The sequence below is a fragment of the Hemiscyllium ocellatum genome, chromosome 21, assembly GCF_020745735.1.
Source record: "Hemiscyllium ocellatum isolate sHemOce1 chromosome 21, sHemOce1.pat.X.cur, whole genome shotgun sequence".
Taxonomy (NCBI): Eukaryota; Metazoa; Chordata; class Chondrichthyes; order Orectolobiformes; family Hemiscylliidae; genus Hemiscyllium; species Hemiscyllium ocellatum.
The window spans coordinates 62,256,884-62,281,875 of record NC_083421.1 but is presented as its reverse complement, the minus strand read 5'-3'; the positions used below and the strand labels follow the sequence as shown (position 1 = coordinate 62,281,875).

General features: G+C 41.5%; 1 protein-coding gene across 4 annotated transcripts in view; it reads right to left on the bottom strand.

The window, feature by feature from the left end:
* The window catches only part of LOC132825933 (tyrosine-protein kinase ABL1-like), a 245,649-nt gene that overhangs the window by 49,956 nt on the left and 170,701 nt on the right, over positions 1-24,992 (bottom strand). For 2 of the 4 annotated variants that reach the window (XM_060841584.1, XM_060841585.1), the window contains exons 5-11: positions 22,708-22,792; positions 21,126-21,303; positions 20,278-20,462; positions 19,019-19,171; positions 17,630-17,719; positions 16,619-16,789; positions 820-11,815 (exon numbers count right to left, since the gene is read on the bottom strand). In XM_060841584.1, coding sequence (XP_060697567.1) covers positions 10,089-11,815; positions 16,619-16,789; positions 17,630-17,719; positions 19,019-19,171; positions 20,278-20,462; positions 21,126-21,303; positions 22,708-22,792 — 2,589 coding nt within the window. In that variant the 3' untranslated portion in view covers positions 820-10,088. Of the gene's footprint in view, positions 1-819; positions 11,816-16,618; positions 16,790-17,629; positions 17,720-19,018; positions 19,172-20,277; positions 20,463-21,125; positions 21,304-22,707; positions 22,793-24,992 lie in introns of those variants that run through there. The other 2 variants (XR_009645829.1, XR_009645828.1) reach the window with 2 other exon arrangements.

The window sequence follows — 24,992 nt, the reverse complement described above, 5'->3', positions numbered from 1 at the left end:
AAACCAAACACGCTGAAGGCGTGATATGGTTCCCATTTATTAAAAATATCCTCTGGAAGTACAGGGTAGTTTTAATATCTTAAAATAAGCAACAAAAAGGTTGCTTTGTTACCTTAAGCCTGTTATCAGAGGTTTACCTTACTGCAATACAAAGTTAACAGGAGTTAGCTTCCCTCTTTCAGATTAACAGAGCCCCATTTAAACAAAATATAAAACATTTTTGTTAATTTAGATTTGTTTTTGGTGAATAACTACGACCTTCCAATAACTCAAATTAAAAAACACCCCTAGTAATCCCACTACCAATAAATCTCCACATGTACATCAAACAATAGTGGGCAGGGGGTCTTTAACGTGGATGCAGAGAAGGCGAGTGTGACCTCAACTCAACTGATCACCCAAAGGACAGCACGCTTGACAGTACAGCAATCCCAGAGTCCTGGCAATGACAGCAGCAATTGAGATGATGTGTTGAGCGCTCTGGAGTTAGACTTCAATTCAAAAGCATCTTGATGCATAATGGAGTGCAACACACAGAGCCAATTGAAGATTTAAACTCTGCATGCGTCCATGAATGAAGGATATAGAGTGCAAGTGGAGGACTATCGGGATTTTTATCTAGCCTTCAGGTACCACTTGCTGCTAATTAAAGCCTTACATTTCTACAGTATCTTACAGGATGTCCTCAAGTGTTTTGCAGGCAATGAAATACTGCTGAAAGTAGTGCAGACCCTGTTGGAATGTGTAATTTCGAATAGAGGTGTAAAGGAAAAGCAAGGGCAATCCAGTACATAAACACAAACTGTATTTGACCAGGAAAATTAAAATTGCACCATACATGTTACAGAAACAAAAAAAGACATTTACACGTAAAAAGGAATACATGAATCACCCTTCAAAATGCTGGTAATATCAGGATAGATCAGATAAAAGTGGCACAATATGCTGTTCAAATAAAAACCAACACCAGCAAACAGTACCTTGGCAAAAAGAATTGTTTGTGTTCTTAACAAAAGGCAACTTGCACATGGTTCTTCAGCTCCAACTCACAGCACTCAGTGAGGGTGAGAGTGATGGAAAGTCATAACTTAACGCTAATACTGAAATGATTTCTTTTCATTAAAAAATTATAAATGGAACGAAGGCAATTAAAAACAATACCATATAATACAATTAGATTGCAAAAGGTGATCCAAAAGGAACGGTTTTGTTTTGGAGGGGAGAGGAGGTCAATTGCTCTATCAATAATGTTCTCAACTAGTGATGTGCCTTGGCTTATAGGTGCTAAGTGTTGAAAAATCATTCACTGTGTCTGTTGTCCCAAGAATGCTTTCTGACTGTTCAAACCTGCTGCTTTTATAACCCTTGTAAACATTGGCAATGGCTACTATATTCTTCTGGGTTTGTCTTTCTGATAGGTGCAAACACTGGCAAAGGTGATCAAATTGCTCCCGGGATAATTTTACGATGTGTACTGCTTTGGAAGGATCCAGAGGTGTGCACGGAAACAGGCTCCAAAAAGGTACCTGCCAACAGTCCCAAATTCAATTGTGTACAAATGAATGATTTAAAAATCAGCAACAATTTAGCTAGGAGTCCACAAATATAACCTGCTTGTTTTTAATTAAAAATGAAAAATGCTTAACCTTTGTTTTATTACCAGAGAAAAGATCGATAATTCATTTGTTACAAACCTGAATGGTAATTGCTGTCTCCACAGAGTGTGAAAAATAAAAGCATTTTCACACATGCAAAATAGCATCATGACTCCGAGAGGTGAGCAGTTTCAGAATTGTATCATTTCACAAAGAGGAATCTGTAAAGACCATCACAGACAGTGAGACTCCTCTCCAATCAGGTTAAAGCCTATAACAATTAGGTGTAAACACAAAAACCCTTCCAATCCCATGACTCTATTCACAGATATTCAGTAAATAATGTGAGAGAAACAGTATGGTTGGACATCCTTTTCAAAGAAATTTTCTGGTACAGCAGTCTGGCAACTGGGTGCTTAAAGCACTGGACACAAGTGCTTTAAGACCAAGAGATTAAGACCAAGCAGGATGACCACTCAGATGTACGTGCCTGCATCAATTGATTTTAACTTTTGACTGATTTTGCTTATAGGATCCGCTACTCGTAGGGTCTAGCTGCCACTCAGTGGAAATCTGCAGAGGCATGGAAGTTGCCAGGTTCATTAAAACGAAGGGCTGAGAGCAGCCTGGGGTCCATGTGGCCAACTGAGGATGTGTAAAGGTGAGCGACAATGGGAAAAGTAGGAGAGAAAATAAACTGAAATATAAAAACCTGAGTCAAATAAATAAATAAATAAAGGGAAACCCTATCGTGCTCATATTACACACCCTTCACTTTGTATAAATTTATTAACTGACAGCAAGTGACCAAATATAGGGAGGTAAGTGCTCAAAAACATTACAGCATCAAATGAAACTCAAATCATGAATACATGGGCTTGTGCATGTTGGGCACTTTTTTAAAAATTACAAAGGGACATAAAACGTCAAGATGTCTCTATTCTGAATGCCAGTTTTGAATCATTAGCATCCAAAAAGAAACTGATCTCAGTCACTGTTCAGCTACCAGTTAACGAGGCTGTGCCTGGGGTCTAATGGCTTCAGAATGTAAAGACTTTGCAGTAAAAGTTGGCTTCTTAACATATCACAGATATCTTTTTGTAGAACATAGTATTGGAATTTATTCTGAGTCACCAATGTGCTCATGGTCATCTTAAATTTAATTCGTGTTTTAAATGCATTTTATTAGGAAGTAAAATGTGATTTTCTAAAATAAAACTTGTGCTCTTACATTTTTATACTGACCTGAAGAAAGGTCACTGGTCTCTAAATGTTAGTCCAACTCCAATTAATTACTGATGCTGATAGGAATGGCTTTGAACATATGATTATAACTTTAATATGGACAGAACACGGCCTTTAATTAACAGTAATTAATGGACTTAAAAACCGATTTGTTTGATTCCATCAGAAACTGGGAGTGAGGAAACTGCAATTTTATATTTTATTTTTGTTATTGAGCTCATTTACAGCAGCACGGTAAGGAAAATGGTTAAAACCAAGTTTTGGTCAAAGTTACAAAAAAATTCCAATCTACAGAAGCAGAAGACCTCTTCTGACTGACCCTAATAGTAGAAAACCTCGAAATGACTTTTGGCATCAATTAGACCACATAGCCTTGAGTGGGTGGACCTTCAGTACAAATTAGTACACAGTAAGCCAGATGATATAACCTGAATGTCTAGGCTGACAAACATCACTACCCCTGAGCAATAGCATGGGGAACTTGCCAAATATACTTTTAAAGATATCCATTAAACAAAAGACATTTTGTCTTATTTGTTTCAATATACAGAAAAACACGCACCAGAATTCTTAGAGGCATGACATTCGAACCAGAACGCCATCGATAAACACCGATTTAGATCCTATCCACCTTCCCTTGAAAAGAAACCAGAAAAATGACATCATCCACCTTAAGAAACCAAGACCTATAAACAGAGAGACAGAACATACCACCAGCACCTCACCAGAGACTCTCACTGATGACATTACCTAGTACAGTGACAAAACATCTGAAAACAAACCTTCAAGCTCAGTGAGCTAACTTACATACTTATTCATAAATTTGCTTTAAAAACCACTGCATCTACTTTGTGCTAACCAATCACTGGTTATCATTTCCAATATTTGCATGGTCAGGCCTTCACCAGTATATTAGGGAGACCCTGCACTCATAACTCCATTGTGGGTGGTCGGATGTTGATTGTACTCTGGTCAATTTGTGCTAAAATCCACATAATTACCTCATTATAGTAACATAGCAACGATGCTCTGAATGTCTCACGGTCTTGGGATAGGGGTTTTAACTCTGCCTCCAGCAGGACATGCTCCACATTTCAGCCATTCTGTCAACACCAGGCACCTGCTTAGCTGCAGACCTTTAACACGAGGGACAAGCTATATACTCAATTTCATGAGGGCAGGGGACTGTTTATTCCCCAATCTCTAGTGCAATACCACTGACTGCAGACTATTAAAAGGCACTGCTCAGATATCCTTCTTCGGGAGTTTGAACGGGTAAACTCCATCTAATAGCATATTAGGTGGAAATGAACCGGTTATATTGGGGTTTGATAAGGACCAATGAGGGGAGGATTAACTGGATCAATGGCTGTCCTGTATAACATATGTAAGATGATGTCAGTGTTTCCAAGGCAAGGTGGCGATGGAAGAATGGGACTGGAAGAGTGGTGAGGGCCCTTGTGAGCACTTAGCTGCTTTACTTTCTATATACATAGAGGTGTTGGAGATGCAAAAGAGATTCACAAGGCTGATACCATGACCGAAAGTCTATAGTTATCAGTAAAAACTGGGGCTAGGGCTCTTTTCTCTATAAAAAGTGAAGGCTCAAGGAAAAGAACAAGGAACAGATTAATAGGCAGATGAACTTAAGGAAAACCTTTTTTTAAAAACCTCAAAGAAGGGTGAAGATGTGGAATTAGCTACCATAACGAGGCAAATAGTACAGATGCACTTAAGGGGTAACTTATTTTTAAATAACCTTTAAAACATGAGGGTGTCACTGGCAAAGCCAGCATTTGTTGTCTGTCCATAATTCTTGTCGAGTTGCTTGCTGGATTATTTCAGAGAGCAAAAAATGAGGTCTGCAGATGCTGGAAATCACAGCTGAAAATGTGTTGCTGGTTAAAGCACAGCAGGTCAGGCAGCATCCAAGGAATAGGAAATTCGACATTTCGGGCATAAGCCCTTCATCAGGAATGAGGAGAGTGTGCCCAGATTCCTTTTCTATTCCTTGGATGCTGCCTGACCTGCTGTGCTTTAACCAGCAACACCTTTTCAGCTATTTCAGAGAGCGGTTAAGAGTCAACTCTGTTGCTGTGTGCCTTAAGTCACATGTAGGCCAGAATGAGTAAGGGTAGCAGATTTTCTTCCCTAAAGGTCCTGAAGTACTAAATACATCAATTGATGATAGTTCTCATGGTTATTGTTGCTGAGGGCAGCTTTCAATTCCAGACATTATGAAGAAAATTTAAATACCACCAGCTGCCATGGTTGGATTTGAACCAACGTTCCCAAAGCATGAGCTTGGACCTCTCAATTATTAGCACAGTGACACTACCACCCCTCGACATCACACCAAAGCTTCAGTCCAAACAACGAAGAGGGGCTGTACAGAAAAAGTTACATTTATAGAATTAGAGAAAGCAGAATGGGACAAAGCTCATTAGGAAGAATAAACACAGACATGGACCAGTCAGGTATCCATGGGTATGAGGTTATTACTTATTCAGTTGTTTGAGAACTGATGTCACATGAAGAATTCATTATTTAATAAAAATGGAAAAGGCTTTAAAAATGAAATGGGAGCTGAGGTGCTAAGATTTGATTATGGTTTCACAATAAAGCAAAGTCGCCATGTTTATGATTCTCAGTAATTTTGTGGGTTTGTTTTGCTGTTCAGGTGCACTTTTGTGCTGCCAACATTTGTTGGAGTGATTTGTGTCATCAATAAGTTACAATTGTGTCCTTTATCCATTCATAAGAATTATCCTCACTACAAGATATCTACAATATCAAGTTAGTTATACTGGACAGAGAATGCTATCGTTTCGATCTGTTCAATATTTGTATTTATACTGGGTTTCTCTTCCCTTCAGTTGAGATGGTTGAAGGACGACCTGATGTAGAAGATTAAATTGAAGAAGCTTTTCGACAGGGCAGATATTATTTCCTCTGGTGGAGGAAACAAGAACAGGAGGTGAAAACCCTAACGCTGGAGGTAGGTCAGCTGGATGTCAATCAGGAAACATTCTTTCATGCAAGTCTGGAACTCTCCCCTGAAAAAAGAATAGATTACTGAGTCAATTTTCACGACTGAAATTGGTAGATTTTTGTTGAGTAAGGGAGAAGCCAAGGAAGAGAAATTGAGTCAAAATACAGATGTGCCATGATCTAAGTGAAAAGTGGAATAGGTTTGAGGGGCTGAATCCTGCTCTTATGTTCCTAAGCCAGACAAGTTCTTGTGGAAAGTAGATGCTGACACAAACTGATTGGGCTAAATTAGCCCATTTCTATGATGCAATTTAAACAGGATTTTCTACACAAGACGCTGTTCTCACACTGATCTGGCCCAGCCTTGCTTTGATCTTTGTCAACTTCAGGGTTAGCAGTAGCTGCGTGAGACCTCTGCAATTTGATCAACATAAACACAGTATATGGCAACAACTTGTGGTCAAGTCTCCAATATCAATGCCAGGCTGCAGCTTCAGTGTAAATGCACATTCGGAAATAACTTGGCAGAACACCCTTTTGAAGAACATTTACAACACAGTTTACAGTGATGAGAATTCAAATAGCAGATTCAAGTCCTTTTAATATTGTGCCTAAATTGCTGTAGTATGGTAAGTGGAAACTGGAAATCTCTTCACAAAAAAATACTGATACAATGTACAAAATGAAAATATTACAACCATGAAAGCCTAGCCATTATTATTGGGATCAGAGTTGACCCTGTCTGGCTAATACACAGAGGCTACATCTTCAGTGATTATCGCTGTGAGAGGAATCAAAGTAAATCAAGACCATTTAACTATCACATGAGCTTTAGTTATACAGCTAGATCCCAACACAGAAAATGCATGAGCATTTGATTTCTTTCAAGTCTTTTCAGAACATTAAGTGGAATTAAAAACAAAACAGCAAGCTGTCAGATTTGGAAACAAATCTGACTCCAATGTGCCACATTTAGCCTTTCTGCTCCAGGTTTCAACACAGTGCAGTTCTATCACAATATAAAAACATCTCATTCTAATAACCAACAAAAGAATCAGCTTTACTTTACAACCGCTGAGATTGGTGGATGCTAAAGTCCTCGTAGGATTGATTAATGAACTTGAAATGTATGTCTGGTTGATGCCAATTCTTGACTGTTGTGAGAAGGAAGTTAAGGCATTACTTAACAAAACTCAAGTGTGAAGGTATATTTCACACCAAAAGCATCTCAATACTTCACATTGTGTTTCTATGGGTCTGTTTTCCAAGCCCCTTCTGATTCAGAGTAAGTAGTGTCCAAGCTAATCACACACAATGATGTAGTTACGTGTCAGGCATTTCAGAAGACCTGACTACCATATAACAGTGCATCATGTGTGTCTTCACTGTTTTATTATGGGCTGCTCCTGTGTCATCCTAACAAGTCAAAGGACAGGACATTTCTCTCCCATCACATTTTCCCCCACCCCACTGTTAAATCGTGCTGACAATGTCCATGGGCAGCCTTGATGCAAGATCGTGGATGATAATTACTAAAACGCTTGTGAATCCTTCAGATTTTGCAGTCAAGGTTCTGCAGTCATTAACAACATTCTGGCTGGTGAAAAAGTTACAAGCTACGTTCAAAACAATCCATTTGGTTCAAATGACGTGGTTTACTCAAGCGAGTTTCGTGATTGACCAGTAACTTTTAACATTCACTGGGAACAATTTTAATTAGAGAGAGGAAAACAATTTTACAAATGGGAAATTATTGCATTGAAGCCCTGTGAATACATCTCAGCTGTGGGCAAGACAGAGATGTAAGAATGTAAATATTCAAAGATGGAACAAATCCTCAAGTCTGCTTTAGTTACCACATTACATACAATTACAAATTACACATCATTTCATGTTACATATTGTTCTCAGAATCAATTAATTTGATCCTAAAAAGTATTAAGACCATCAAGTCTTAATATTGCCGAATATCAGTAATATTAATTTTGGCCAGGAACATATTACTTTCATCTGAGATTAAGGCTTCCTTAGTCTTTTTTTAAAATCTGGTCATTATCAATTTGCTGATTGCGGGAGCTCACTGTGAGAAAACAATATGTAATAATAACATTTAGTTAAATTGTTAAAACAGATTATGAGTGTGTGTTAAGCAGTGTTGAGTGAGATTTTGTCAACCCCTTTGAACTAAAAGACACTGTGATTAGTCTGGATTACAGCCACAGCTGTAGCTTTCTACATTTAGACAGTCAAATGCACACTGCTGGAAGTCACCAAACTTCCAGGAATGAGTGACTACTCTGCTGGTCACTCAAGTGAGCTGCTCCAAAAGAAATTTGCTTTTAAAAATTTATTCCAGGGTATGGGGCTTGCTGGTTGATCTAACAATTATTACCCAACCCTAACTGGCCTTGAAGTGATGGTGGTGAGCTGCCTTCTGAAACTGCTGCAGTTCATGGGGTTTAGGTACACCCACAATGCCAGTGGGGAGGGAGTTCCTGAGTTTTGACCCATCCATACTCAGGCAACAGAGATATATTTCCAAGTTTGATGGTGAGTGACTTGGAGGAGAACTTGCAAGTTCCTACGTATCTGCTGCCCTTGTCTTTCTAGAATGTAAAGATCATGAGTTTGCAATGTGCTCTCTAAGGAGCCCTGGTGAACTCCTACAATTCATCTTGTAGATAGGACATATTGCTGCTGTGCATTGACGGTGGGTTGTGCTTCAAGTATTGTTATAGAACATTCCCTACTGTGTGGGAGTGTAGCTATCAAACTCGTTACTTGTGCCTTGAAGAGAGGTGATCAGATGAGTTACTTGCTGCAGGATTCCTAGTCCCTGACATACTCATGCAGCCACTGTATTTATATGGCTAGTCCAGTTCAATTTCTGATCAATAGTAATCCCCAGGATGTTGATGCCAAGAGCTTCAATGATGGCGATTCTATTGAATGCCAAGTGCTGACGGTTAGATATTTTCTTTTCAGAGATGGTCATTCCCTGGTAATTGTGCAATGCAAAGGTTATGTACCATAGGGACTTTTAAAAAAAAATGTTTTTGAAGTATAGAAAGCTGCAGAAACCTTCAGGAATATATCAAGACCAGAGTTGGCAGCCTGTATCTCACGTCCTAGTGACAAAATGTGTTGGTGAGTGCCAGTTTAGACTATTATTCTACTCTGCAGTTGTGTTTATTGGAGGCAGGGTGTTGGTGGTTGTGGGTTGGTTTCTGCCTTGTTTCAGGGTTGTCAGTTTGAACTGAATCTTCTTCACCCTGACAAGAAAAGCCAGCTCCAGCCAGGATTGAGATTTGCCACCTTGGAATAATGGGGCACTGGCTGATTTCACTGCTTTCTCGGTCTGCTTTTTAAGCTTTCAAATGAAACACTAGTACGAATGAGGTAGGAACTATACAAGTGGTGAACTACTATTTGATGCTTTCTGTCACTTACAGCAGCATTCAACTCTTATTAATTTAACAATCTCTTCAGTTGTGATGAGTTCATAATGTGTAAATTTGCAGCCACGGTATTAAATTCCAATGGTCCCATAACCAAAGGAAAGCACAGTCTATTAAGGTGTTAACTAAATTTATTATGGCGATTGTCTGGCATTCATGTCCACTGTCTAATACTGCAAAAGTTAAACTACACATGTTCTCTTTCTTAAAGAAAATCCAGTGCAAATGATGAAAGGTGAATTGCAGTGAGGGATCAGAGTTTTTACTCCACTGTCTTCTCTTAACTATCAGCACTCCATTAAAAGTTTCAACATGTTCTGGGCTTGTAATCAACAATGGCTGACTTGTAATTCACAAGTATTTTGTTGGCTCCTGAATACGTAACAAAACATCACAGTTAGTTATCAAATGGAAAATGCTGATCCTCTTATGTTTTGGAGTGGAATTAACTGCTATTGTCTTGAGACTGTTAAGCACGTGAGGGAGCAAGGGACAGAGTGAAAGGGTGAGCTGAACATAGGCTAGAGTTGATCTATTTAGCTGAATCACCTGCTGTTTGTAGAGTATGAATGTTTGCATGTGACAACAACGTTATTGCAAGAGATAACTGAAGCAGACACGAGGAATTTACAGAGCCACTCAGGATTAAATGCTACGTTTCGATGCACACCTCTGGCAGCAAGCAGTCAAATTCAAGTCCTTCCCCTGATTCTATCATACTGTTATGGAGTCTGGGAGCAGCATTCTGTGTACATATTGTGTCCACCCTCCTCCACCACCCAACCCCCCAGAGCCTTTGCTACCTCTGGACGATGTCACTGATTTCTTTCACAGACGAGAGCAGTTTGGTAAAGTCCTGGCTGGCTGAGCAAATCTGGAGCTGACGGAGATTGCTCTCCAACTTGTTGATAGCCTCCCTGAAGGCAAACTTGTTGCGCATCTGCTGGATGGAGTCCACGTAGCTGGTGCAGAAGGTGTACAGGTTCTTGGCTGCCTCCAGCACCGCGCTGTGACTGGCCATCTGCTCAGAGTTCCTGTCAATAGCCACACGGAGCGCCTCAGTGCTCTCCAGAACGGTGTCCTTGGTGATATTGGCACTGGCCATCCTCTCGGGCTGAAGCCGGGTCTTGCGCAGAGACACCCTGGTGGAGATGAGGGGGATGAAGGCTGTGGTGGTGGAGGTTTGCTGTTCGGTGCTTGGGTTTGGTAAGGCAGGTTGTGTGGAGGATGAGGAGGCAGCTGACGGCCTCGTTGAGGACTGGGACTTTGGTGCTGAATGGAGGGCGGGCCTTTTAACTGCATCCCCTGGTGGGGGGGCCTTTGTAGCCTCCCCACCCGAAGTGTCCATGGCCAGCTTAGGTTTGACGCCTGTGGCACTCTCGGCTGTGGCCTCGTGGGTCGGACTCCGAGGCGGCCGGAGGGATTTTGTAGCTGGTGGAGGAGGGGGAGCTGGCTTGGATTTCTGCAGTTTGCCCCGGTCCCTAACGGGAGCTGACAGCAGCTGGTCAGAAGCCTGCTTGAACCGGCGTGCCCTCGAGTCCTCAGACAGCTGATTCACTCCCCCAAGGAAAGAGGTGGAGCTCTGCTTCAGTGCAGGGGCAGCCAGGCTGGAGGAGATGGGTTCCTGTGGGGAATTTAAGGCACAAATCTTCCCACCTTCGTCTTTGTCCTTGAGGCCAAGACCACTGGACACAACAGTCCCTGGCTGCCTGCGGACAAGTTTTGGAGTCGATGCTGGTGGGCTGGAGCTGGGACTGGACTCCAGGTTAGCAAAAACATCATCATTTAACTCGTCTGTCTTTTTCGGCAGCCGAGGAGGAGCGGTCATGCTGCCCCGAGGCACCACGTCCACTTTAGTTTCGTTTGTCCTTTTCCGAGGCAACGCTGGCTTCTCAGTCCTGTCGCAGCCAGAGGCCAGGACAGACTCTGCCGGCTTCCCCACCGACTGGAGATCTCGGGGCAGCGTCAGGGCTTTCCTCTCCATCTCTTTGCTGCCTGGAGGCATAGAGGACGCAGAGCAAGATCTCATGAAGCGTTTGGTGTTGGAGATTGGCTCCTCTTCACTCCCTGCAGCTTTGTTGGACGTTAATGTGTTTGATTTCTTCAAATGTGGAGAGAAGAACCCAGTCGTCCCCAAGAAGCTTCCGTTGGTGACTCCTCCACCTCCATTGTTTGCAGTTTGTGCCACAGTGCTAAACGAGTGCTGCAATTTACTCAGATCGATTGCGTCAAGAGGGGCTACGCTATTGAGAAAGGCTCCGTTGTTTGTATCTTTCCCAGTGTTGGTGTCTTCCAGTGCCTCTCCCTTTCGCTCCACCTGCCCGTCCGTGTCTCGGAATGAGCTGCTGCGCTTGGGAGGGGCGGGCGCGGTCTTCTTCTTCTTTTTGATAAAGGAGCTGAAGATGGAGCTGGATTTGCCTTTCTCCTTGGTGAAAGACTGCAAACGGTCATCGTCCAGGTTGCTGTCCTGGTCTCTGTCCTTGCGTGGCAGCATGGGAGAAACTGCCATCTCATGATCCCCGGAATCTGTGCACACAGAAACAAACGTAAACACTCACATTCGCTGGATCGTGCTCTCGGCAACCTAAATTACCTTCAGTTGTGATGAAAGGTCGCTGAGCAAAACCTTTAACTCTGCATTTCTCCATACATGCTGCCTGACAGGCTGAATGTTTCCAACACTTTTAATTTTATAACTTATGCTCTTCAATTCCAAACCAAAAAGAGTACCACTCTAAGCTGCAACAGCAGTGAGACCTAGGTGTACCTCAGAGTACAACAGGATCTCGATCAGATGGGCCAACGGACTGTGGAGTGGCAGATGGAGTTTAAGTTAGATGAATCCGAGGTGAGCAAAGGAAAATCAGGGCAAGACTTGTCCACTTAACATTAAGGTCTTGGGAGTGTTGCTGAACAAAAAGGCCTTGAAGTGCAGACTCATAGTTCCTAGAAAGTGGAGGTAGACAGGATAGTGAAGGCAGCATTTGGTAAGCTTAACTTTATTGGTCAATGCTTTGGTTATAGGAGTAGGGAAGTCATGTTGCAGCTGTACACTTTTGCACTTTTGGAATCGCGCATGCAATTCTGGTCTCCCTGCTATCGAAAGGATGTCGTGAAACTTGCAACGGTTCAGAAAAGATTTACAAGGACGTTGCCAGAGTTGGAGGGTTTGAATGATAGGGATAAGTTGAATAGGCTGCGGCTGTTTACCCTGGAGCATCAGAAGTGGAGGGGTGACCTTATAGAGGTTTATAAAATCATGAGGGGATTGTTAGGGTGAATAGACAAGGTGTTTTCCCTGGGGTCGTGGGATCCAAAACCTAGAGGACATAGGTTTAAGGTGAGAGAGGAAAGATTTAAAAGGAGCAACCTTTTCATGCAGAGGGTGATGTGTGTATAGATTGAGCTGCCAGAGGAAGTGGAGGAGGCTGGTACAATTGTAACATTTAAAAGGCATCTGGATGGGGATATAAATAGGAAGGGTTTAGAGGGATATGGGCCAAATGCTGGCAAATGGGACTCGATTAATTTAGGATATTAAATTAATAGGTCAGCATGGACAAGTTGGACTGAAGGGCCTGTTTCCATGCTATACACCATCTTTAAATTACTCTGCATATGAGTAAGTCACTTAAAGATGGTAGGAGCTGAAAATGTGTTGCTGGTTAAAGCGCAGCAGGTCAGGCAGCATCTAAGGAACAGGAAATTCGACGTTTCGGGCAAAAGCCCTTCATCAGGAATTGTCCTGGTTTGGTCCAAATTTTGTTGGTTGGAATGTAGTCCGGAGTCCGTGCGGGATCAGTCGGTTCCGTAGGCAGGTGCTGAGGAAGGAGATGTGGCTGTAGTAGCGAGTCTGTTTGAGAACGTGACTGAAGAGCTTCTGTGCAGAGGAGACCTGGGGGTGCAGTGAGAGAGAGATTCACTGAAATCCTTGTAGAGGGAGGAAGAGAGCTTCTTCAAGGAAGGCATCCTTGCAAGAGGATTCGCAGTAGGTTAAAATCGAGTAAAAAGTGAGGTCTGCAGATGCTGGAGATCAGAGCTGAAAATGTGTTGCTGATTAAAGCGCAGCAGGTCAGGCAGCATCCAAGGAACAGGAAATTCGACGTTTCGGGCAAAAGCCCTTCATCAGGAATCCCTCCTGATGATGGGCTTATGCCCGAAACGTCGAATTTCCTGTTCCTTGGATGCTGCCTGACCTGCTGAGCTTTAACCAGCAACACATTTTCAGCTAAAGATGGTAGGACAAATGAAGAGATGTTAATAAAGTACAAATTTCCTGGGATTTATTAGTAAGGGTAAGGAAGTCATGCTGCATTTTTAGAATTGGCTAGAAGATTATATGCCGTTCTGGATGCCTTGCTTGAGGACGAATGTGAATGCACCGAAAGGACAACAGAAGAGTTGTACAAAGACTGGTCACAGGTTTGATAAACTTCAGTTATTAAGATACGTTGGAGAAGCTGGAATTGCATTCTGTGCAAGAGAGAAGGCTTAAAAGGGATTTGCAAGAAACTTTAAAGGCATAAGGATCTGGACAGAGCAGATGATAGAAAGCATTCTTACTCGTGCAAAGATTGAGAACGATAGGGCACAGATTTAAACTAATTTACAAGAGAAACAAGTGTGATGTGAGAAGAAACCCTTTTCACTCAGTGCGGGCTTCAAGGCTGGAATGTACTGCTTGGAAGTATGGTGGGGGCAGTTTCAATCAAGGCATTTAAGGAGCATTAGAGGGTTATTTGAATGTCCAGGAGACAAGCAGGAAAATGACACTAAGTCATGATGCTCATTTGGTGATCCGGTGCAGACATGGTGGGCTGTGGGACCTCCATCAGCACTGAAACAATTCTGCAACTCTGTCAAGTGATCATACTGACTTTAGCAACAGGTACTCTGCCAAAGCTAACTCTATTTGCTTGTGAGCATGGAGGGGGAGAAAAGATAGGTGGGTTGGCACTGCGGCTGTGCACGGTGGTTGGAGGGGAAGACGGTGGGTAGGGAAAGGATGGGTTGGCACAGAGACTATTTGTGTCAGAATTGTTTGAGAGTGAGAGAGATGGTAAAGCAAGGAACCTGCGTTCAAATCCAACTGAGACTAATGTGAAGAAGAGTGTTACTGGGAGTTTAAAGAAAGTAGAGATAATGGATGCACTAGAGTGGCAATCTTTCAATACGTCCCAGGGTTGGAAATTGTCAATGTAACATACTTATTCAAAAAGGCATGTAGTCAAAACTAATTTTAGGCCAGTTAACGTAGCATCTGTCATTGAGAAAACAGAAATCCATTATAAATAATACATTAGCAGAGCTTGCGGGAATACATAATATACCCAAGTGGACTGAGTGTGGCTTCATGAGTGGAAATCAGCCTGACAAGTGTATTCAAACGCGGAGGTAACAAGCAGGATAGATAGAGGAAATAAGTAAACCTACTGTATTTGGATTTCCAAAAGGCATTCAATAAGAAACTGCATGCAAGATTAATAAGAGCCCAAGGTGTTAGGTGTAGGGTATGATGAATAGCAGGAGTAGCTAATTAATAAAAGGGGAGCATTTCCAGGCTGTCAGCTTCCCTAACTAGTGGAGGGCCGCAGGGATTAGCAACAGGGCCGCAGGGATTAGCAACAGGCCCGCAGGGATTAGCAACAGGCCCGCAGGGATTAGCAACTGGGCCACAGTTACTCACAGTATCTATCTGAAAGATTGGAGGTGGTAAGTGAACGTACTATAGCCAGGATTATGGATGACAAAAAAAGATGGGAAAGGCAAGTTTGAGAATGACACAAGAGTTTGCGAAGGGTTATAATTAGGATAAGCGAGTGGGGAAAAAGGTTGGCAGATGAAATATAATGTGGAAAATATGAGGTTATGTCTTTTAGCAGTAAGAACAGAGGAGGTGACCTCTTTAAATGGAGAAAGTCTACAGAAAACTCTGACACAGAAGGACTTGGGGGTCTTCATGCATGATGACAAAAAGCTAGGGTGTACAAGTTCAGTAAGGACAGGAAGTGAAATATTGGCCTTCCATTTAAAAGGAATTGGCCAGTTAGGCAGCATCTGAGGAGGAGAGGTGAGAGCTTAAAAATGATGAAGAGCTTATGTTCAAAATGTCAACTCTCCTGCTCCTCAGAAAATGCTTGACCTACTGTGCTTTTCCAGCACCACACCTTTTGACTCTGCAGTCCTCAGTTTCTCCTATAAAAATAGGGAAGTCTTGCTGAAACTATACAAGGCACTAGTCAGATCACCTGCTGGAGTAACGTGAACAGATTTTGTCCCCTTATCCAAGGAAAAATAAACAGGCATTGGGGGTAGGCCAGAGTCGGTTCACTAAGTTGATCCTAGTTATCAAAGGATGTTATTATGAGGAGAGATTAAGTAAGTTGGGGTTTGACAGAGTAGCCCTGAAACAGTTATCTTTCATTTTGGCAGAGTCAAGGACCAGAGGCATAATGTCAAAACGAGGGGATGCCCAATTAGGATAGAGATGGACAGAAACACCTTCACTCAGAGGTGGAGAATCAATGGAGCTCTCTACTGCAGAGAGATGTGGAGGCCAGGTGGTTAAATATATTGAAGGCTGAAATACAATTTTTTTTAATCGGAACGTGGGATACAGGGAAAGGCAAGGAAGTGGAGTTAAGGCCTATTAGATCTGTCATACTCTATAGTGAATAGTGTAGCAGATTCAATGAATCAAATAGCCTACTCCTGCTCCATCATATGGTCCTGCGTAAGATGAAGCTTATAGTGCTACAATGCTGGATCACCTCCTATGGGGCAGTGATTAGCAGCTTCACCCAGAAGTCAGAGGGTGCCTGATATAGTAGAGAGAACCTTCCTGTGGATCAGAGTTGAGGCAAATTATTTGCTGCATTGTCAAGCAGGCTTTACCAAGCTTCATCTAAAATGGAGTGTGTTCTGATCCCAGGACTAACATGACACTCACTATGATCAGCACAAAAAGGGAGAAAAATAAAACAAGAATATTAAATGTTGCACAATAGACACACCACTCAGTATTCAACCCCTGGATATCTTATTAATGATATCGTACAATTCAACTAAGACAAGAGGTAAAACAAAACAAAGTCACAGCACTTTTGTCCTGGTTTCCAGAGATCTGTGCAGTTTAACTTTAGTTCTGGTACAACATATGATGTGATAAGGATAGAGAAGGTGTTGGGTGGGAGGTGGTTCAGGTGCTGTATACATGCCCACACAGACCAGTTAGGATGCTTCTGCAAAGCCGCGTCAAATCCGACTTTCTAAGCTCAGTGCATGACCCACACGTTCCTTACTAACACCCACCCCCTGCATGAAACATACCATGTTGGCTCAAGACTTTAAATATTGAATGGGACACCTCCTGAACTTCAATTGGCTCTTTGCTCTCAGTCGTTCTGCGCAGGGTGCGTGTTTTGGTTGGCAGTTCTGGTGCCTGTGGTTTGTTGCTGCCACAGCATTTCCCTCCTTTCTTCCCGAGCTCTTTCTCAACCTCTGCAAAACACGTAACAAGGAGAACATTCCCAGACTGTTAAACAACATCTGTCATCTTCTGAATAAATCATGGTGAGCTTTTCAAAAATAAATGTAGGTGTGGGCGTTCACACAACCTGCTCACTTCTTCAGCCAGCTGAGGTCTGGAAAGTTAGTGAACAACTAAACAACAAAAGGTGCTTAATATTTAACAGTTTACTGGTCTACTAAAATAGAAAACATAGCACCATGTACCTGCTTACATTACCCACAAATTAATGTTACATTTTGCATTAAAAATGAGGTTAAAAATTCAATTCTTTGATCACAAAAGAGTTAGCAGTAAATTCATGGATTTGTGCTGCAATTACTGACACACACCTTCCCCCACCAATCTCCTGGGGAAGCCTGACACACACACATTGTAAATTGCCTGGTAGAGTTACCCCTGCCATCCCAAATGCACTGACACACATGACGCACTGACACACATGACGCACTGACACACATGACGCACTCCCTGAAAAGATTAGAATGTTCCTTTTGCAAATTTTGGTAATTATTTCTATATAAAATAGACATTGAGCATCCTGCATGACACGGATATTGCCACGAATCACTGAAAATATTGGCACAATTACAATGACTTCTGTATCCTAATTTTTCAAACTCTGCCATACAAAAGTAAAGTGATGATATCTTTGCAGATGGAGTAAATTGTGTGGAAATACATTAAACAAAGTGAAAATAAAATAATTTGGAATTTTGTTTGATGCACATGCTTGCTTTGGAGAGACTGAAACCAGCAGTGTCTGGTTATCCCTAATGTAACTCAGATTGCCTCTGCCCATAAGCACTCACCCTCTGATATACTTGATTCTTGGAACATTGTATCAAAAGCGCGATGGATATCTGCAAATGATGGTCGGTCTCCTGGGTTCCACTTCCAACCTAGAGATGAGCAACATGGTTAGAAGTTTTCTAGCTGAAGTAAAGATTTCTCAACCATCAGTCATATCACAGCTGTTTTTCAATGCAAACCCACCTACGGGTTTTGAGGAAAGCAAGTAAGCTGCCTCTGTTCTTGGAGAAGGTTAAGCCCTGTGCAAAGTGCAGTTGTCAGCAGTGTCTGTCTAACAAGCAGCCAGCTGCAATCTAAACCCCACACTCAATAGCATCAGTTCCTTTCAGCTCAATCCACCATTCAAACCATTGTTGACTTACTAATCGATTTTTGTTTAATCACCCTTTTTGTAAATCTCGAGAAAGGTGAACATCTGACCTTCATTTCTACGTGGACTGGCCAAAGCAAACAACACAGCTGCATTTTAAGTAGAACCTTGTTCAGAAACAGAGCAGGAGGATAGCATACCCACTGGGTAAGAAGTGGGGTAGGATAACTATTAGCACAGGCTAAGTAGCTTTAAGACACAAAGCAGCTCAACATTAACATAGTGACTACATTAACTTCATTTTTTTTCCTGAAGTTCACAGTTTTTCTGTGGTAATGTAGATATTTAGGAATCAAGACAAGGGAGAGGTCAAAGGCAAAGAATAAATTAGTCCTTTTTTGTATTTGCAGTTTTTTTTTCCACAAATTACCTCATCACGCCAAAACTATTACTGATCAATAAAATGTTAAAATATTTTTATATGGTGCATATTTCCAATTGCCAGTATTTTTGGTTATGTTTTTCTACCTTCATTGTGAGTGGCTAGGTCAACACTTCCTGGCATTCATTGTCACAATGTAGCAAGATGCAACCATTATATGGCTCGCGTCTCAAAAGCAAGTTTCAGTATTTGGTCAAGTGGCCTCTTTTGTGCTGCAAGTATTTTTAAAATTCCTTCCAAGAATTTCAGTTTTGGCAAGGTCAGCATTGATTGCTCATCCCTCTAACAGCCTTTGAGTGTGTGATGGTAAGATGTCTTCTTGCCATTGTAGCACATGTAGTAAAGGCACTCCCAGTGCTTTTAGAGACTGAGTCACTGGTTTATGGCTTAACAACAGTTAAGGACCAGTGGTATAGCTCCAAGTTAGGACTCTGCGTGACTTTGGAGAGTAGGATCGAGGTAATGGTGTTCCCGGTAATGGTGTTCCCATGTACTTGCTGTCCGTCTTTCCAGACTGTGGAGATCACAAGTTTGCAAAGTGCAGAAGATGCAGCAGTTAGATGCTATAGTGCAGATGTAATATTATTACTCAAATACAAACCAAACTGGTTATAAATTAACTCCTTTTTAACTCACATGCTCGCATCAATTCATAGACTTTCTCTGGACAGCCCTCTGGCCGCTCCATCCTGTAGTCCTTTTCCAACAGGTCATAAACTTGTGAAAGGTCAATTCCAGGGTAGGGAGACATTCCATAAGTTGCAATCTCCCACAGGAGGACACCAAATGCTACAAGGAAAGTAACATGCTATGTTGGTTCAGATATAAAACATGGATTCTTTTCTTTTCAGCAATTCCAAACAAAAGCATCTGCACTCTAAAGACATACCATTAATTGTTCACACAACAATTCTAAAAAATGGTCAAATTACTGAAGAGAAACAAAATAAACAATGACAGGATGATTTAATTATATATTTGTGGAGGGTAGTTGGCTTCAGGATCTGTTACAGTTAAAAAGGACTGAAGGTTAAGATGGATATTCATTCATGTCTTCTATATTATTTCAACCCATTCAGCAATGATCACTGATAACACAATCATGAGGTGATAGGGGTTGGGCAGGAAGGGATTGAAAAATGAATTAGACAAAACACACAAAAACTAAAACATTGCCGCTGAAACCAAATGCTAACAACTCAGCTTCTTGACATTGTAGGCATCAACCAACACACCCACAGGCAGCAACCAGTAACAGTCACCAGACTTGGATGCCAGAGTTGCAAGACATAATATAAATAAGGTAGGGGGCTGAAGAGGAGGGAAATTTAGAAGGTGGCTCAAGCTGCTTGTTTGCATTTATTTTTAAATAGGGTGATGTTTCTTTAAGGTGAAAGTGAGGACTTCAGATGCTGGAGATCAGAGTCTAGATTAGAGTGGTGCTGGAAAAGCATAGCAGGTCAGGCAGCATCTGAGGAGCAGAAAAATTGAAGTTTCAGGCAAAAGCCCTCCATCAGGAATGAGGCAGGGAGTCTGGGGTGGAGATATAACTGGGGGGGGGGGATGCTGAGGAGAAGGTAGCTAAGAGTACAACAGATGGATGGAGGTGGGGATGAAGGTGATAGGTCAGAAATGAGGGGGGAGTGGATAGGTGGGAAGGAAGATTGGCAGGTAGGACAGCTCATGAGGATGGTGCTGAGCTGGCAGGTTGGAACTGGGCTAAGGTGGGGGGAGGGGAAATGAGGAAACTGATGAAGTCCAGTTTCTACAACTGGCGATGTTTCTTTAACTAGAGTTCACTGTTCCAGGTAATTTCCTCCAAAAAACTTGCACTCAGTGCAATAATTTTAACAATATATGTTATGAATATTCAGGAGCAACAACCACATACTTACCCCACACATCAGATTTGATTGAAAATTTGTTGTACGCCAAACTTTCTGGAGCAGTCCATTTAATAGGAAACTTTGCCCCAGCATGTGCTGTATATGTATCCCCTGTCATTAATCTACTTAGTCCAAAATCAGCCACTTTAACCAAGTGGTTCTCCCCTACAAGGCAGTTCCTAGCGGCAAGATCCCTAGGACAACAGGAAAAAGAAGAATCAGGTTCTGAGTGAAAGTTAAAGAAACAATTAGACCCTGTGGAAAATTACAACTTGATGCTAGAAAAGATCTAAGTTAAAATTAGATTGCTTGGATGCTGTATTTGCCTTGAAGAAATCTGCAGCAGTTTGCTAAAGACTCCACTGCTTAGATTAAAATGGCCCATCATTTTAAACACATGGATTTTAATTTTAAAAGAGCAATTCCCTCTCCGCAGATACAAAATGCACCTGTAGAAAATAATTCAATCCTGAGTGACCAGTATATATGAAGCAAATACACCAGTAATACTTTACTTACAGAAAACATTTTGCAAAGAAATTTTTCCACATCTTGAAAATAATCAACTTTCACTTCGACATAAACTCGCTATCACAGCATGTGCAATGAACTCAGTGACACAGGCTTTTTTTTGCATCAGTGAAGGAGCTTAGGTTTGTCCAAACCAGTGCTATGTTAACGATTGCAGTCAAAGACACAACAGGTCCTAGCTAGAAGAGAGATGACTGGGTAATGCTAACGCTGTACTCTATTCTACAAGGAGCTAGCATGTAAATATAAGTGCGACAAATTTGCTGCAGTGAACCACAGTCTTACCTGGTGAACTTAATCACACTCCGAGTACTAGGGCAACGTACCTGTGAATGAAATTTTTCTTCTCCAAATACTCCATCGCAGAGGAGATCTGAGTTGCCATGTATAGCAGCACAACAGCATTCACTTCCTCCTTGTTGCAATCACGTAGATAATCTAGGAGGTTACCGTGAGTCATAAACTCTGTGATGATGTAAAACGGAGGCTCCCGGGTACATACACCTTTGGAAAGAAATGACACAAGGACTTATCATAGAATGTGAACAATACATTTACATGGTGTACAATTATAACATGTGATGGGTGAGTGAACTATTACACAGCACCACTTGTGAAAGTGGCTTTCTAAATAAACATTCAAACTGAAGACTTGTGTTCCATGTAACCTATTCTTCCAAATCTTCCAACTGGGTTACTGGCTGCCATTTTACAGCAACCTATTTTTGTGCCTCCTTTCTTAACAGAGATTCACTGTTCTATTAAAACCCTGCTTTGGTTTCTGTTACAACTCTGTTATACATATACAAAAACAGTAGACAGGGAAAGATTAGCTAATTCATTAAACTGTTTGTAACCTGCTCCCAGTTTCATCTCATTCTTACTAAAAGTTAAGTTCCAACTTGATACCATGAGTTTTAAAAAGAGAATTCCCAAAGTCCTCAAATCCAGTACATAAACATGCTTCGTTGGCCAAGTTTTCTCACCTGCTCAAATATTTGCTGATTAAACAATGAGTGAGCTTCGAACATGAAACTTACCAACACAATGTACAGTTGAGGTGAATTGCATAGATACATGTAAGGACAGCTCAGTGTACACTTGAGAAAGAATAAATGGCTCTGCTAATAGGGTTAGGTGAAAAGGGCTGGCAAGAGGCTTGTGCAGAGTGTAAACACTCCACAGATCAGCTGCGCACAGCTTCTTTGTTACACATTCTAACTCTGTACAGTTCTGATACACAGTGAACTGCGCCATCACCGAGTGTAAACGTTGCCTCAGAAGTAACAAATATGTTAAAAAAAACTACAGAATGACTATTTGTAGATTACTCTAAGATTTCATGAGTCAAAAATCATATTTAGGGTTCAAGGTTTTGCAACATATTACGTCCAGCAAATTCAAGTGAAACTGCAAACTGCGATGCAGTCAGTTCAATATATTTCAGGACTGCTGTCAGCACATGTAGTTGATTCGTCAACATTCCATTCCCAATGATAGTTCAGTACACAGGATGCTGTTTAACCTACTGAAAATGTAACCTCGTTAAACATGCAGCCACAATTATTTTTGTCATAGGTTTAGAAAATACCTCTGGTGGTGTTTTGATTCTACATTGTAATTATTCACTCTATTCTCCAGCCTGTTTTTTAATGTCCTTTAAAATATCCACCTTCAAAATTTAGCTTCTCTTAATGCCAAGATCCTGTAGCCCCTTCAAGTAATGCAATCCAAAATCCATTGACAATTTGTGTTAAACCAAGTTGCTGCTAATTCCTGATCTTTATGCTTTTATTTATAGATCAGTGTTTTCAAATTTAAATTCTTCATGTGCCATTAATGAAGACAATTTCTCTTTCTAAACAACTTACACTTGACAGTAATAAGTCACCTCATCTGAACACTTACCTAGCAGCTGTACCAGATTAGGATGCTTAATTTCCTTCATAACTGCAGCCTCTTTCAAGAATTCTTCCACTTCCATGGTATCTTCCTGTAAAGGAGAAGAGCTCTGCATTAATCCTGGAGAAGCAAAGAGTAGGGGGATCCTGGTACTACACAAGAGAAATTGGGATGTATCCACTGGCAACATTAATTGCTCTGCTGCGAGAACAGACAACAGGCATTAGGTTAATCTCAAACACACCATGTGACTTACTCATATTTGTAGCTGAAATATCAGTGCCTTTTCCCTGAATGTGCTGCACATATTTGTCAACAGGACTCGTGTACCAAAATGTTTTTTTTATATATATATGATTTGGAGATGCTGGCATTGGACTGGGGTGTACAAAGTTAAAAATCACACAACACCAGGTTATAGTCCAACAGGTTTATTTTGAAGCACTAGCTTTCGGAGCGCTGCTCCTTCATCAGGTGGTTTTGGAGTATAAGATTGTAAGACAGAATTTATAGCAAAGGTTTACAGACTGAAATTATATATTGAAAAAGACTTGGATTGTTTGTTAAGTCTCTCATCTTTTAGAATGAACATGTTGGTTTCAGTTCTTTCATAAGTAAATCGTAGAACATTTTTGAAAGTTACATTCTCAGGTGAACTTTAACAATTGGTGTCATGTCGGCCCAGATAATGCAATGAAGGTGCGAGTTGCCCTGTGTGAGGCTGTCTGTGCCACAACGTTCAGACTGATTCTAATCTAAAAAAAGATTTGTAGAATCTTACATGGATTTGTGCAGTTTTTGAGCAACAGAAAATGTAATTCTGCAAGTACAAATTCACTTCACAAACGTATGTGTGTATATGTGCATATGGATGGGTGTGTGTTGGGCCAGTTATGAGTGTCTGTGAGAGTGAGAGTGTAAAGGGGTATAAGACTATAACCTGGTGTTATCTGATTTTTAACTTTTTTATATATGGATATACAAACACATGTAGGAAGTTGTAGTCATGTCTGGAATACATATATGAGAGACAATAAGATCACCATTCCAGAATTAAGTTCAACATATTATATGTCAATATAGCACTGATGGCTGTAATGTGAATTCTGCTTAATATTCCTATGCCAAAAAAAACTGAGGAGGTGCTAAAGAGAAATACTTTGATTGGAAAGCACAGGTTAAAAAAGGACCGTAGAGCAGATTCATAGAACATAGAACACTATAGCACAGTAGGGCCCTTCAGCCCACAATGATGTGCCGAGCATTTACCTTAAATTAAGATCAACCTCGTCTAAACACCCCTCAATTTACTGCTGGCCATGTGCTTGTCCAGCAGTCACTTAAATGTCCCTAATGTCTCTGACTACCACCAAAGATGGCAGTGCATTCCATGCACCCAAAACCTTGTAGCTCTATTACTCAACCCCCTTGTTGATGAAAGCCAAAACACCATATGCCTTCTTAACAACCCTATCATGACTCAGTGGTGAGCATTGCTGCCTCACAGCACCAGGGTCTCAGGCAACTGACTCTGTGGAGTTTACACATTCTCCCAGTGTCTGCGTGGGTTTCCTCCGGATGCTGCGGTTGCCTCCCGCAGTCCAAAGATGTGCAGGTCAGAGTGGGTTACTCTTCGGAGGGTCGGTGTGGACTGGTTGGGGGCCGAAGGGACTGTTTCCACACTGTAGGAATCTAATCTTGGTTGGCAACTTTGAGGGGTGTATGTATGTGGACCCCAAGATTCCATTATTCCTCTACACTGCCAAGAATCCTCTCTTTAACCCTGTACTCAGCATTCAATTTCAACTTCCAAAGTGAATCACTTCACATTTATCCAGACTGAACTCCATCTGCCACTTCTCAGCCCAGCTCTGCATTTTGTCAATGTCTTGTTGTAGTCTGTAACAGCCCTCAACACTATCTACAACACCATTGACCGTTGTGGCATCGGCAAAATCACCAACTTACCCTTCCACTTCTTCATTCAAGTCACTTATAAAAACTACAAAGAACAGAGCCCCAAGAATAGATCCCTGTGGGACACCACTGGTCACCGACCTCCAGGCAGAATACTTTCCATCCACTCCACTTGCTGTCTTCTCTCGGCCAGCCAATTCTGTATCCGGACAGCCAAATTTCCCTGTATCCCATACCTCCTAACTTTCTGAATGAGCCTACCATGGGAAACCTTATCAAATGCCTTACCGAAATCCACATCTACTGCTAGACCTTCATCAACTTGTCTCGTCACATCCTCAAAGAACTCAATAAGGGTTGTGAGGGATGACCTG